The 16603-nt window shown below is 42.4% G+C and overlaps 1 protein-coding gene across 5 annotated transcripts in view; it reads left to right on the forward strand.

Moving 5' to 3' along the window:
* The window catches only part of gigyf2 (GRB10 interacting GYF protein 2), a 343857-nt gene that overhangs the window by 199547 nt on the left and 127707 nt on the right, over nt 1–16603 (forward strand). For all 5 annotated transcript variants that reach the window (XM_039762266.1, XM_039762240.1, XM_039762245.1 and 2 more), the window contains exon 9: nt 1180–1391. In XM_039762266.1, coding sequence (XP_039618200.1) covers nt 1180–1391 — 212 coding nt within the window. The remainder of the gene's footprint in view (nt 1–1179; nt 1392–16603) is intronic.

Raw genomic sequence — 16603 nt, forward strand, 5'->3', positions numbered from 1 at the left:
TTAAGTCTTTACTGTTGCTTATGTATAAACACACTTAAAATCAGTTTTGTCAACTAGTCACTTTGTCAGTTGTGTGACATATGCTGTTCTTAGATTTATGTTTGTATCAGTGATATTTATTGCACACACATATTTCATTCAAACGTGTCATATTTTAGTTGTTAATGCAAATAAATATTGCTTTGACTCCAAAAACTAAACTAACAACACAAAGTTTAATTTCTCTTTTTTAGTTTCAGCAGTGAAGTATGGCTTTTATTAACACTAGAATTCCTGAAGACTACAAAAAAAATCGTAATCCCGGGCCTGCTGGAGATTAGAGCTTCCTACGTTTGATCGCCATGGGCATGTTGACAATGTACATGTGCAATGCTACTTGAATGAAAGTAAATAGCTGCAGGTGGAAGCTCCTGTCACACTCTAAGCAGCTGTTGTTAAGGTTCTTCCTTTGTCCAGAAATAGTTTCATAAGCTTCCTGTGTTAGATCGCTCTGCAGTCTACTTGTGACATTATGCTGTAAGAAGATAAGTAAATAAGTAGAGGTAAATAATATTCAATGTGGTGTTTATATAAGTAACATAGACATGTTTTTCATATAATCACCATCACAAAAGCATAATTACAAATGCAACCTTGGCGAGCTCTGTAAGCCCTGCTGTATCGTTAAAGGATATGTGTGGGGTAGACTGACTGGCAGGATGATGCCTGACCTCTTGATGCATTCAAATGGTACCATCTTTCGCCTTTGTGCTAGGTGCAGCTGCATTGTTCTTATATGTGAGTGGACGTTTCTTGCAGGGAGGGCTTGTGTTCTCTTTCTCGGATGTAGAATCCTCATCCGAGTTCACCTCTGTTATAACACATCTTTATTTGAAAACAGCATTGTCAAATCGGGGGGAGCATGAACCAGACTGAGAGAATAAAACTGAATTAAAAACAAACAAAAAAAAAAACCTTTACAAATACTATAAATTTACACTGGCTGTTACAGACTCAAATCAAATGTATGCTTTTATTTTACAATAGTAACAACAAGAACAGCCCACTACTCAAAACGGTAATTTTTGTGTGTGTCAATACTCAGAAACTAAGACCTGAGCCTGGTAGAACTGATTTTTTTTCTTGGTTCTGTTTTGCAAATTGTGGCTTAATCTTAACAATTGTATGTTTGTTTTGCAGATGGGCCCCGTTCAGCTGGCTGGCGAGACATTCCAGATCAGCGACGCCGTTTTGTGTTTGAGTCTCGTGAAGATGAGAGAGGTTATCGCCGTGTTCGTTCAGGCAGTGGCAACATGGAAGATGAAAAGAATAGTCTTCCAGAATGGTGCCTTGAAGATGCAGAGGAGGAAATGGGGACATTTGACTCTTCTGGGGCATTTCTATCTCTCAAGGTGAGGAACTATATGCTCTGGATTTTCTCTGTGGTTGCAATATTATAAAGAAAAAAAAACATGAGCCCATTCATTGTTAATATGCTAGATCTTTTCTTCTAAACTGTTGCCATTTTTGTGTAAATATGGTACTGTGAAGATATGAAACAGTAAGAGAGATATACGTAATGCTACATAACGTGTGTGCTTGCAGACCCTGCTGCTACGCAAGCAATGTACTGACTATACTTGTGCGCATACTGTAAGTAAATCTGGAGGATTCCACCAAGTGGCAGTGTGAGAAATAATCACAATGAGGAAAACATCATCTGGTTTTGCTGTGTTGTGAATGGGGAAAGAGAGGTTAGGAGCACACACTGCTCATTGCCGGACCCACCACATGACAAACCAACTCAGGATCCCAGATTGGGACCCAAGTGTAGGGAAGATAAAAAATTCTTTACGTTCTAATGCTGTTACGATGGTGCCCAAAACACAAAAGACGGAAGCAGTGACACACAAGATGGTCAGTGTATTGTGTCATTATGATGGAGAATATGCTATGCTTTTGTTGCCTATGCAAGAAGTGGATGAATACTTTCACGTTACCATTTAAGTTTGATGGTTTATTTCACCGCATTGAACCATTCATCAAACATTAAAGCAGATTGGTACTCTTAGAGCTGCAATGTAGTTTGCCGTCAAATGTTGATAGTAAACAACGATACTAATGTCCCATGCCAAAAGTTGAATACATGTGAGACTGAAAATTTTTTCTGATACTGAAACACACAGACGCGTACTGTTTATTTCTGATGACATGCTAATAGGATGTTTCAGAAGAGCTTTTGGAATGCATGGCAGCTATGATACGTGTGCTTAATCATTGTGAGTGTGAATAATATCCTGGCCCTTTGAATAACGTGGCCGGTTAGACTTTATAGTTCAGCTTGTTATCTTATATCTTACTGTAGTGTATCCATGGTGAGCCATAATGGAATTCTTTTGTTCATTGATGAAGTATATGCTTAAAATGTTTTCAAAATATTGGCCACAAATGGTGACAGCTGGTGAAACTGGCCCAGAACCTAAAAAGTTGTGTAGTGCTGATTGGCAGATTGTCCCAGACAGAACCACAGGCAGAGATGATAAGATGAGTTTGCTGATATTTTTAACTTTTAACTTGTAAAATTTCTCAAATTGTGGGCATCAGTGATCAAAACTAAATATAATAGAATTAAATATCCAAAACTGTTCTAAAAGATTAGCTAATGTCTATAAGGTTTATCATGTTTACACTATGTGCACAATTATTAGTCAAGTTGTATTTTTGAGGATTAATTTTAATATGGAACAAATACAGTGCTATCAGTCAATCCAAAATGTTAATAAACCTGAAACCTGAATGTTTCACAACGGAAATGTGAGTGTGAACATCATCAGGGGAATACATATGTGCACAATTATTAGGCAACTATTAGTGTGCAGATTTATTGTGCAACTAAAGGAAAAATGAAAATTTTCCCATCTCACTTTATTTTCATCTGTTATAGTGAGAATAATAAACAAACACCTCAAAATTTACAAATAAACATCTCTGACATTTCAAAAAAAATAAATCAATCAATCAATGACCAATATAGCCACCCTTCTTTCCAATAACAGTCATAAGCCTTTCCATTCATGTAGTCTGTCAGTTTCTTGATCTGTTGATTATCAGCTTTTTGTGGAGCAGTGACTACAGCCTCCCAGACACTCTTCAGAGAGGTGTATTGTTTTTCTCCCCCGTAAATCTAGCGTTTAAGAAGTGCCCACAAGTTCTCGATAGGGTTTAGGTCAGATGAGGAAGGGGGGCCATGTCATTATTCCTTCATCTTTAAGGCCTTTACTGGCTGGCCACGAGTGAGAACTTCGATGCAAGTGAGGGAGCATTGGCCTGCATAAAAATCATGGTCTTTTTCCTGTATCACTGTTTGAAGAAAGTGTCTTCGAAAAACTGGCAGTAGGTTTGGGAGTTGATTTTGAGTTCATCTTCAATGCAAAAAGGTCCAACTAGCTCATCTTTAAAAATATCAGCTCATACCAGTACCCCACCTCCACGTTGGAGTGGAGCTCTGTGCCCATTACTGATCCACAGGTCCATCCATCTGGTCCATCAAGAGTCACTCTCATCTCATCGGTCCATAAAACCTTTGAAAAAAATCTGTCTTCAGATATTTCTTGGCCCAGTTTTGACGTTTCAACTTATGTTTCTTGTTCAGTGGTGGTTGGGTTTCAGCCCTCCTTACCTTGGCCATGTCTTTGAGCACTGAACACCTTGTACTTCTGGGCACTCCAGGTAGGTTGCAGCTCTGGAATATGAAAGTACTGGAGGATAATGGGTTCCTGGTAGCTTCACGTTTGATTCTTCTCAAATCTTTGGCAGCTAATTTGCGTCTTTTGTTCTCAACACGTTTCTTGCGACCCTGTTGACTATTTGCAACAAAATGTTTGATGGTTCTGTGATCACACACCAATATCTTAGCAATTCCAAAAGTGCTGCATCCCTCTGCAAGACTTTTTACAATTTTTGACTTTTCAGAGTCAGTTAAATCTCTTTTTTGGCCCATTTTGCCTGAGGAAAACTAGCTGCCTAATAATTCTGCACACCTTGATATAGGGTGTTGATCTCCTTAGGCCACACCCTCCCTCATTACACAAATACACATCACCTGACGTGCTTAAATCCAATAAGCATTCAAGTTAATACAGCTTGGAGTTGGAATATACGCATTAAAAATGATGATATGGTCAAAATACTCACTTGCCTAATAATTGTGCACACAGTGTATATTTAGTTACATATTACATTTCTAACAAGTGTTCATTCACATCTTTAAAAATGGAATACAGCAGTGTTTGAAATACAGCATTTCCTCATGCTTCATGAGCATCTTGTGACTTTGTGGATTAAATTCATCAACAACAACATTTTTTTATATAGCACATTTTCATGCAAGTGGTGTAGCTCAAAGTGCCAAAGTGCTTTACAAGATTAAGAAAGAAAAGTTTATAAAAAATAACATTAAGCAATACTAAATAACAAAAAGTAAAGTCTGATAGCTGAAAGGACAGAAAAAACAAAAAAACAGACAGCTGGAGAAAAAACAAAAATCTGCAGGGATATCAAGGCCATGATACTGCCCAGCCCCCACTGGGCATTGTACCTGACTTAAATGATCTAAATCAATCCTCATGGTTTTCAGGCTTCATGTGAAAGAATTAGATGATGATGGTCATGTGGACATCTGGGGGGACTCCATGGTGCTTTGATCACGTGGGGTTGGCGGCACAGATCGCCACCACAGAAAATATACAAAAAGAACAGCAGAGGAAAGTAAGGATTAGTGTGCACAACAAATGTAAGCTGATCTTTGTGACGGAAGAGGGCTGCCGGCGGAGTAGTGCCAGGTCCGTAAAAGGTGAAAGGGGCAGGCACATAGCCGATTAGCCGTGTCGCCATGGGAACATAGACAGAGAGCCCTTAAAATGGTGGACAACTGATCATCGCTGTGTATCAACAGAAGCAGATAGACACAACGATTCAATCAACAATCCAAGGTTTTTTAATAAATAACATCAAATAACTATATACATACAATAAACAGAACACAAAAGAATTACAATAAATAAATGTGTTGTTTAAATAAAAAATACAATCAGTAAATAAAAAGAATACAAAAGGCAGAAAACGATTTTACAGTCAGTGACATAACCTGCAGATGAAGCCCAAAATTAAAAAAGAAACATTCATGCCAATATACAAAGTGCCAGTCACTTGCAGAGATTGTACGCACAAAAAGAGCAAAAAAGGCTTGAGAAACGAAGTAGATCTCCCTTTCTGCCAACATACAAAGTGCCAGCCACTTGCAGAGATTGGCCTCCCTGCCAGCATATAAAGTGCCAGTCAATTATTCAGATTAACAAAATCTTAAGCAGACCACCTCATGAACAAAAAAAAAAGCTTGGACCCATCTACATATTAAATAAATAAAAATACATGTTAAAAACAAACTCCTTTAATGGGCATTCCCCCAGGCACCATCTTGCTTCTCCCTCCTTTTTTCCTACAGCCACTCCTATACTCTTTTGTCAGCTGCGGTGGAGCAAAAGGATTCCTCCCCGAGGCAAATTAAGGCCTTCACATTCTTCTGTTTGTTAGTTTTTTGGTTTGGGGAGGATCTCCAAGCAGTTGTGCTGGTGGTGGTGGAGGGAGAGGAATGGCAGTGTCGGCCAGCAGAGGATTGGCTAGGTGGCAGGTTCTTCATTTGGTGTGGGGGGCGTGGGGGTGCTTGATGACAAGTGGTGTCGCATCCACTGGCCCCCGAGCTTGGAGTGTCACCTGACCAGACAGACCAGGGCCGAGGTGCTCAGCAATGGCACGGCCTGTTCCAGAGCCTACCGTACCAGGTCCCTGGTGTGAGTGTAGTGCCTGCAGGAACATACAGCAAAGGATGTCAGAGGGGGGAGGAGAGGTGCACGGGGGACCCCACTCGTCCAGTGTGTACTTAATTATGCTAGGGTGCATTGATTAAGGGGATGTGCTGAATACAGGGTCAGGGAAAGGAGTACTGGGTTTGTGAGGATGTTCTCCTGGATGCAGATGTGATCCCTCATGATGGTTGCCCAACAGTTCACCCTCACACCACAGATGGTGGTTCCCTCAGGGTGAACCCTGGACAGCTGGATACAAACTGCTTTGGCCAACCATGCACCTACAGAAGGATGGGGGAAAAGTGTGCTGATGTGGGTCTTGCTGTATTCTGCCATCTCTCCTGTGGGAGCCTTTTGAACCTGACACGGTCAGTAATGTAATTGAATGAGCTGTACAATGAGGACACCAAACCAAGCAAGGGAAAGGTGCACAGTGCAGAAAGTGCTTTTATTAAAAACAAACAAAACAAAATCAAAACAGTGTCCAAATAAAGTGCAGCGCATCAAAATGTCCATAAATAATTAATCCATTAAAAACACGGTTATCTAAAGTAGAGGTTAAAATAATCCAATAAAAATTCCATTTAAAAACAAGGTTAAAAATCAATAATAGCTGGAAGCAGTCCTTTAAAAACCCGGTGCCGCCTTTACCTGGCGGCTCCCCTGTTTCGCCCAAGGCTCTGCACCCAGGGCAGTTGGCTTACCTGCAGTTGACCTTCTCCTGATCTGGTAGCCTTTCGATCACTGGCTCTGTAGGGCTCTGGCCAGACCGAGACTTGGGTTCCCCAATGACCAGGGCATTCACGCTGGGGCTTCAACCTCCAACTTCTGCTGCCTTATGCGGCAAGCCGTCCTCGATCATGGTTACTCTTACTACTCTGCAAAACTCCGCAGGAGTGACCCAATCCATCTGCCCCTGGGTGCAGGCCAAACACCCTGCTAGGGCTCACTTTTCAGTTGCCTCTCATTATTACAGCGAGTCTGCTCTTGCTCGCTCACTCATGCATACCGACTCCTTCACCCTCCTGCCTTTTTCTCCCATAACCTCGATTCTTTTCTTTCCTTGTTCTCCCTGCGCACTCGCGCTTCTCCTATTTATAATGGGGATGTGGTACAGGTACAGTTAGCAACTCCTGGCATGAATCAAGGACATGGATGATCCCACACCTGTCTACTTCAGTATGGAAACGTCCAAGCCCACATTGCACCCGGGAACCGCTCCTGCCACACTACCATGCCCCTTCTTTAAGCCGCGAATGTGGCGATTATTTATTTAAAACTGTCCTTTCCTTTTGAGCCAAGGACCCTGCTATACCACAAAGAGGAGAGAGTCAGTCCTGCCATTGATGCATCTGATGAAAAAGAAAGAGGCCGTCAGAGAAGTCAAGTATCTACCGTTGCAAGCTTTCCACTCTGGGGTGACACTGGTGTGCAAGTGCTTGCGTCGGAACCTCCCCTTCACTAGTCTTTCTTGGTAGTGTGGTGTGAACTGAATCAGGGTCCTGTCACCCTCCGGCAGTCATTCCCAGAGGGTGACAATCTGTGCCACTTGGAGCTGCATTACGTACGCATGGTAACACAACAAGACTGTAGCCCAGGTTGACCATTTGCTTGTAACCCAGGCCACTGTCAGGTCCAAAGCTATCCTGTTGGGGGAAGAGAGGAGTATTCACCAGGTAATCCCACGGGTATATCATAACTCCTTGGGGGAGACTTACCGGCTTGTGGCACACCCCCTGAATGGCCTTGTCTCCAGGGGACATCTTCTGATCGACTGGCCCGGACTGGACATATGAGACCCCAGTGGCAGGGCGCGACTGGGACATCTCAAGACAACCTGGGTTTGGCAGTCGCATTGCGAAGTCCTCCTCCAGACTGAAGAGAGTTGAGTTCCAGAGGCTGTTCTACTGACCCCTCCTCCTCTTGGAAGCCCTCGTCGATTCTGTCACTGTCGTTGTCTTTCTCGGTCTGTGACGATGTGGGTTCAGGCTCCACACTCCCTTTGATATTGGAAGCACATGAACCCAACACCGTCGATAATGTTGCCGAGTGAGCTAGTCAATGGAGGCAAATAAACAATTGAGCAAGGGGTGGTATACAAAAAGTGCAATAGTGCTTTTATTAAAAGCAGTCAACAAAACAAAAACAGTGTTCAAATAAATAGTGCAGTTCTTCATATTCATTAAATAAATAATCCATAAAAAGAAACACGTGGAGGTTAAAAATCAATAAATAGAAAAAACAATCCTTAAAATCGTGAGGTTAAAATCTTCTCTTGGAAGCAGTCTTAAAACACTAACAAAATCCGGTGCCTATTTTCTGTATGCGTCTCACCTGCTAATCCCGTTTGGGCATCGCAGCAGGCAAGACGCTCTCTGCAGCTGCCCTCCTGAAACACACGCACGAGACTGGAGACCTCCCGATCCCTGGCTTCGGTATGGCACTCATCCCAGTCCCGGAGAACTTGGTTTCCCACAACGGCCAGGTCGCTCACGTTGGGGATTCCCACCACCAAGTCTCCCGACTTCCGCTGCCTTTCCATGGCCTCTCCGCGGCCAGTCGCCTTCCCTGGTCACTCCCGCTACCTGATCGCTCAGCGGGAGCGACATCAACACCAACACGTGGGTGTCGGCCTAACACCCAGCTTCAACGCAGCTGCCCACGAGCGCTCATTCGCTCGCCCGTCCGCTCGCTCTTCGCGGCTCTCTCTTTCACCGACCTGCTTCCTCTCCTGCTCCCGATAACCTCCGTCCTCTCCTTTCCTTTCTCTCTCCGATCGTTTCTTTTACCCCCCGAACGTTTCTTTCTTCCTTTTAAAACCGACTCGCGCTTCTTTTTAAAATGACGAGGGCCACAGCAGCTGCAGCATTAGCCGCGGGACAATCATGAATGTGGGCAGTTCCTCATCTGTGCACTAGGTGAGAAACGCCCACACCCTACGGATCGCCCCGCGGCTCACTATGGCTCAACGTCCCTCGCTAAGCCGCGAGCACATTGATTATTTATTTAAAAATGGCCTTTACTCAACGAGCTGTGGACCCATAACACCACACAGTCCCATCCGGAGCGTTGGGATCTCTGCCCATCACTTCCTCCATTACTTGACTGGTCTGCGAAAACAGGTACTGGATGCCGATGAACTCACCTGTGGAAAAGAGGGAACTGGTTTAAAATTAAAAGTTGGGAAGGATGGAGGGAGATAGACAGAGAGACAAGGGCTGGAAGCCTGCCTCACCAGTGTACTTCGTGGGCTGGGTATAATCCTCAACCAGCTTCATGCCAAGCAGACTTTTGCTCATGTTATTGAGGGAGTGCTTTTTTGGCCACTGTAGCAGACAAGATGACGGTCTGCTGTCTCCACTGCCTGCGCTGCACAGTCTTTGTTCCACCGCGTCAGGCCTTCCTGGAGATATGCCACACTTGCTGAAGTGCCTTAAAAACTGAGTGAGACGGAGAGAAAAATACAATTCCACCCACTCCCTCTCAGAACACAGGTCACAAAGGACAGGTTTCTGGGCCCCCTTACCAGGTATGAAGCAGTCCAGATGTGGAACAACTCCAATGAAGTTGAAATCTGTGTATGCCTGAACACTGGCAGTGTGATTTCCCCCTTTTGACCAGCTGCCCAGTCTGCATGTACAGGTGCACACCAGTTGGATCCTGGATGCAGTGGAGGTGGCGCCTCTGCATTCTCCAAATGCCCTAGGTCTTGTCACTGTCCAAAAGCGGGATACACATGGTGTCAGTGGCGTCCTTAAAGGCTTCCAGCATCTTGTCAATTAGCTGGCTGATCTCCTACTCCTTCAATGGGATGCTTCCAGTGTCGGAGCCCCGGGGACCTGTCTCCACCTCGCCAGCCTTGGGCTGTCACAGCCAGACGACATCTCCCTGGACCCACTCAAAACACTCATACAGCACCAGAGGCAGGGACACACTGGCATCACAGTACTGCTGCTTCAACCTGGTGGCTGTGGGGGTACAGGTCAGCGCCCTTGGCGACAATTAGACGCTTATCAAGATCTAGCTGTGCGCATTCCACATGTTAGTCACCCAGGCTGCCGTACTGGCGGCAGCACCTGCGAATTTCTCGGTCATCTGAATGATGAAAGGGAGAATGACAACTCAAAGGAAGGAGGGGATAGCAGTATTGCTCACCTTCTTGGTTAAGTCCATCTTCAAGATTGTGCCGAGGATGGAGGTGATCCTGACCTTGGTCTCTTCTACCTTGCAAAGCCACCTCCCTGGCGTAGATGGACAGCAACCATTTTGTACCTGGTACTGGGGTCATTGGTTTTGGTGGCGTGGGAGCTTCAGATTGCTGGACACCCTGTGCCAGGAACTTGGCACATGCCGACAGGTACATAGTATACCATGACATCCAGGACATGGTGTGCTCCTCGAGCAGATATCTGTGCAGCCGGTTGATGCCGTTGCCCAGAATGTGTTCACGAATCTTCCTGGTGAGCTTCTTTTTGCAGGATAACCTTTGTAAGAGAACGGAGACATCAGGGTTGCCCATGTGTGCCTGCCTACCTGTGGAGACTTGACCCCCTGTCTGACCTGGAAGTCAGGATAGCTGGAAATTGATCCTGGTGGGTGGGGTCCAGCTGATCCAGGACACCTTGCGACCAGCCCGCCACCCTCTTCCTTGGAAATTCTCTGATCTGGAGAGAGAAAATCTGACACACAAATGCTGGTGAATCATGTCTTCTTGGTATCTCGTTGTCACTTAATTTTTTTTATTCAGTTGTATTGAGTGTTCTTGCTCACACTGAATCAGTATGCACCTTATGGTCCATGATGTCATAGCCACACTGACAAAAAAACAGAGACATAGGTATATATGATATTTGGAACTATTTATTTTATGACCTGTATAGTACATTTCGGAAAACATTGTGGCACTGATGCAACATTATTCATATTATTTATATTCATTTGCATACCTTCTTGCAGTTCTAATCAGTGACTGCGTTTTTTTGGGGTTTTTTTTTCCGATCTCTTCCAGTCTCCACATTTTGGTGCATGGTGGTAGTTCTTTTGTACTCCAGGACATGCAGAGGAAAGAATAGTGCAGAGAGGTCAGTTCTGCTCTATATGCAATCATCAAATTCAAATGTTAACAGCTCCCACACACCCAAGAACCGTCCTTCCTACATTTACGACATGTGTACCTGTTGCAATGTACACACCTCTCTCTGTGCTGTGGTTCCTATTACACTGAAGGGGTACCTGACACTGACTGCCTGAGTTTGCTTTCCTGGGGAATGCGGCGATCATGGAACAGAAGCTTGTCAATGTTGAATCCTTTTTCTTTTTATATTGCCTTTTCCTGAACTGTTTAAATACACTAAAGGACATTTACATTTATAATATATATTTTGAAAATATATAAAAATATATACAAATACACCAAACTGTACTTTCAAACAATTAAACATAAGTTCAGGTATGCTTAATTACACAAAAATGCATTTTCATTTAAAATATACTTTTTTTTTTTTTTTAAGTACGCAAAATTACAATTAAAGTGTGTTTGAAAAAAATGTACTTAAAGAATATATATTTTTATTATACTTTTAAAAATTGTATCACATTATTAATATACTATAGTATGCTATTTTTTCACTTGAGCCGACATCTTGGGAGGACATCTCATGTGCATAAAATGATATTGATTTGTTCCTGAATAATATGTGAGGACTGTTTCAAAAGCTGATTTCAGTTAGCTTATTGGAGAAAGACATGCTTGTCATTTTGATTTCAAAACATGCTGTCAAATCAGCAACAAGCACAGGCTGATTTCTATTCAGCAGTCACCAGAGGTGGGTAATAACAAGTTATATTTACTTGAGTAGCTTTTTAAAAAAATGGTACTTCTAAGAGTAGTTTTACTGCACCATACTTATTACTTGAGTACATTTGTGAATGTACTTCGCTACATTCGGCAACACTCGAATCGTTAATTTTTTCCATTAGATACGCTATACTGTATTTTTGCCAGAGCGAAGCCGCCAGTGGATCTACTGCATGACTGTTTCACCAATCAAACGTAGCAATAATAATCACAAGACTCCGTTTCACCAGTCAGACGTAGCAACAATAATCACATGGCTCCGTTTCACAAATCAGACGTCACATGCAGTCACATGACCACACACAAACTGTCGCGGCATAACGGCACAGACTCCTCACGGACAGCTGACAGAAAGAAAGAAAGAATACAAGTGGAACCTCGGTTTGTGAACATAATTCGTTCTGGAAACATGCTCGCAATCCAAAGCACTCGTATATCAATGCGAATTTCCCCATAAGAAGTAATGGAAACTCAGATGATTTGTTCCACAACCCAAAACTTTTCATATAAAAATGATTAATACAAAATATAAAGTAAAAATACATAAAACAAATTAACCTGCACTTTACCTTTGAAAAGAATCATGGCTGGTGTGAGTGAGTTTCTAAACTGTTGTGGGATTTCACCCAACGGGACGACATGTGGAAGAGCATCCCGGAAGTGACCGCAGGCAGCCAGCGCTGTAGCAGTTCACCGTATAAAGCGAATCCGAAAAGATCGCGGTCATGCTATAAGCACCTGCCGTTGATGGGCGATACAAGGAACATCATAAATGCGCAGGGCACAGTATTATTTGGCCACTAACCAGGGCATGACCCTGCCTGACTGCTGTTTTGTGTATAGGAGAGTGGCAGATCCCGCTACAATACATAACCGCGCTGTTCCTGTTTCAAGCTGAATATAGATGGTGTTGCTAAAGTATTGACACTCAGCTTTGTGTTTTGGGTTGCAAGATGGGGACTCACACGTCACAGCACACACACATGGTCACAATGCTGTAGTAAACATTATACGCTCATACAGGTCTTGACTATTTGAGTGAGGCACGCTGACTGACGATTGCCCACAATCCAGCAGCGAGAAAGAGAGGAACCATCAGCTCAGTTGTGATCATGTGACGCTCGGCAGACAAAGCATATACGGACTACTCGTATTGCAAGACCTCACTCGTTTATCAAGTCAAAATTTATTAAAAATTTTTGCTTGTCTTGCAAAAAACTAGCAAACAAAGTTACTTGCAATTCAAGCTTCCACTGTACATGAAAAATGAGAGCCAACCTCTGCTGAAGCTTAACCATCACTTCACTGAGTGAAGAACATGCACGTTTTAACCAAACATGTACAGACACAGACAGTCAAGGTAAAGTGAGACTTCTTGTACGTGTACAAACTGCCTTGTTCTAATGTTATTTTCTATCAGGTGTGCTATTTGGAGGGCAAGTGAATATGCAGTATTATGCTGCCAGTGTACAGTATGTCTTGTCACTGTAAGTAGTTCGGAATGTTCAAACATACATGTTACCTACTGTAGGTATTGGCTTCAAAACCTTAGTTGTGAAAAACTAAGATTTTGAACTTTGTGTTATTTGTGCATCTTTATCTTGCAAACATGTTATTTATGCTTAATCATTTATTATTTTATTATTTGGAAATAGCAGTATTTGCACATTAGTTAGTCAGGGATCTCAGGTTTAACAATGAACAGGAGTGGGATGAGGAATAGAATAATACTTTAGGGGTGTCCGAGAGGTGTTTAAAAATCTATTCTTAGTACAACTGATGAACTTATAGCTAACAGTAGAGCAGTGTGGTAGAAAAAAATCTGTTCCAAAATTTATTTGGAAGGAGTGCAATTAAGAAGTGGAAGGCTTCCAACTTTAATATTATTTTTACTATTATAGAAATGTTAGTCATGAAAGTTAGGTGCAAAGAAATTATCTGCAGATGCAGCTATTCGGAATAAATGAGGGATACTGTGTTATTTTGTAGTGTGCTGCCTTCGGTAGGCTGCATAAGATTGTACCATTCCAGAACTTTTCAGACTGCAACAACTTGAAAAACCCAGGTTCTGAAAGACCTACAGTTTGTTGAAACCTGGTCAAGACTCAGCAACAGTCTTTCCTTAAATTGTAGAATTTAAATTTAACACTGTTTAAAGTGTTACTACTGAGTGGGTAAATATGATGTGTGTTTTTCAGACTTACATAAACAAAGTCAAAGTAAATTTCTTTTGTAGATCATAAAAAAGGGTAATAATACATTTTATTTAATTTTGTCTTTTAGTGGTGTATTACAAGATCAAACCATAAAATTCATTGCTGTAGATGGGAGCAACACCATAGCTAAATATTCTGTGAAAATTTACACAACCATATTCCATCCTCTTCATAAAACTTTGATGCATTAGTGTTACAGTGGGTAACAGTTTGATCATGCTTGATCTGATATTACATTATTTATGCTCTATTTTATCCTCTTCTAATGTTGATTGTACAGTATTAAGAAAAGCACTTGCTGTTATTGGGGACAAGATGCACTGGTTTAATAGTTTTCATAGCAACATTAATGTAAAGGAGTGTATCAAAGCATCTAAAATATATTTCAAATAGTTGTTTTGAGAATATTTTGACTTTATTATTTTTTAAGAATTTTATTTTTCTTGTACTGGTAATGGCTAATAAACTAATATGCATTTATTCTGTCTCATGCACACTTCAAAATCAGTTATGGAAATTAGAACACTGGTTCTTTCTAAGCTGTGGGGCATCTGTTGGTGAAGAAAGATTCACGGATCTTGACTTTGCTGACGATGCTCTGATCGGGGCTCTCAAGAGACTGAGTGAGGAGTCTGAGTGTCTGGGTTTACGAGTGTCCTGGATAAAAACCAAGATCTAGGCCTTTAATGACCTCTTGCAGCAGCTCTCAGCAGTGTGTCTGTTTGCGGAGAGATGTTTACTTACCTTGGCAGTAATATTCATGTCTTTGATGACTCTTTCTGTGAAGTCAGTAGATGGATTGAGAGAGCATGGGGGTCATGAGGTCGCTAGAAAGGGGTGTGTGGCGCTCCCGATATCTAGGACGAAGGTCCAAGTCTTTACAGTCCTGGTGCTTCCTGTCTTGTATATGGTTGTGAGACATGGACACTATCCAGTGACCTGAGATGAAGACTGGACTCCTTTGGTATTGTGTCTCTCTGGAAAATCCTTGGGTACCGTTGGTTTGACTTTGTGTCGAATGAGCAGTTGCTCATGGAATCCCGAATGAGGCACATTACCTGCATTGTGAGGGAGCATCAGTTACAGAACTATGGCCATGTGGCGCGTTTCCCCGAGGGTGATACGGCTCATAAGATCCTCGTTTGTTGGGGACCCAAGTGGCTGGACCAGGCCAAGGGGTCGCCCATGTAACACCTGGCTGCGGCCGATGGAGGGTCATTTCTGGAGGGTAGGACTGGACTGCGTGTCTGCCTGGGGGGTTACCAACCGGGATCCCGAGTTGATTCGGGTGTAGCGCAAGATCAGTAATTGGCTCCCATCCATGCCCTTCTTTGTCTCAAAAGTACATTATACACTATATCACTTAAACTTCAGTATCTCCAACCCTACCAAATGTAATGTATTGAATAGTTTTAATGGAATCTATTACTTCAGAACCAGACTTCATCTCCTAAATTCCCCTAACGCACATTTTTCTAAACACTATAATCTACAAGGCTATACCAGAAATTGTCTGAATCCTTTCTTTGTCATTAATGGCCCTTCAGCTCAGCATCCTGATAGCACATTCCTACTGTTCTAACCTCAAAAAATACAGATAGCCTTAAACAGAGTGGATGAATGACAAAATAAAACATTTCTCGGCATACAGCATGTAATATTTTATGATTTTTTTCACCTTAAATGTTAGCATATGTTTTCAAAAGAAGAAAAAACTTTTTTGTTGGTGCTGTTGCTCAGCTGGGCACATAAAATGTTTTTGTAGAAATAGTCTAGACATTTACAACAATATTTGCATATTTCTGTGGCTATGTAAACATTTGTAAATGACAAATGGCATGTAGGCCTGTTAAAGAGCAGTCAGGGGAGATTCTTGGCACCTTTTGGTGACACTTTACACAGTTTTGTTTTTTCACATCACTGTACCTCAAGCAAGAGTAATGTGAAGTGATGCTTTAACAAAAGCAGCTTTCCAAAGTGACACTGAAGCTGAACATATAATCAGCATTTAATCGTAACAAGCAAAATAACACTTTTCAATCAGCTGGAAACACAAAATAAAATAAATGGAAAATATTTTTTTTCTGTTTAAATAGTTTATAAAAATGACATTCATGCTTTAATGTTTCATTTCATGAATTATTTAAACAGCAAGTGACATGATTAACTTATCATAAAATTGTTCATATCAGCACTCAACAAGCATCTAAAAAGCTGTTAGCAGCCCACTGACACAAAATGGTGATACTTCATTCACTTTGTGTTTAGTAGCATTGTGATATAGCAGGTGCGCAAATCAGTAATCCATGTGGCCATATCAGTCTCCATGGGTGCGATCGTGCAGCCATTTGGAGTTGATGAGGTAATTGGAGCCAGTCGCACATGCACGTGAGGGTGCAGTAGTTCTCAATTGCTTAATCGGCTTCCTGCAGTGCTTAGTTGAGCTGCTGTGCCCACGGAGCCATATAAGTATGGGCTGGCACGGGAGATTGGGAGGAGACACGAAAGAGGCTTAGAGAGCAAGAGTGCAGCATTGGGGCGGTGGAAGAGAGTGGACAAGCAAGCTGGTTGAAAGAGAGATCAGGAGTCCTGTGTTAAAGCGAGTGATCAGCGCTCGAGGGACGGATCGCACCCAGTGATTTAATGTAGAGGAGTGGGTTTGGTCGAGGTGGCATCCTTCCTAGGGA

The sequence above is a fragment of the Polypterus senegalus genome, chromosome 1 (genome assembly GCF_016835505.1).
Source record: "Polypterus senegalus isolate Bchr_013 chromosome 1, ASM1683550v1, whole genome shotgun sequence".
Classification (NCBI taxonomy): Eukaryota; Metazoa; Chordata; class Cladistia; order Polypteriformes; family Polypteridae; genus Polypterus; species Polypterus senegalus.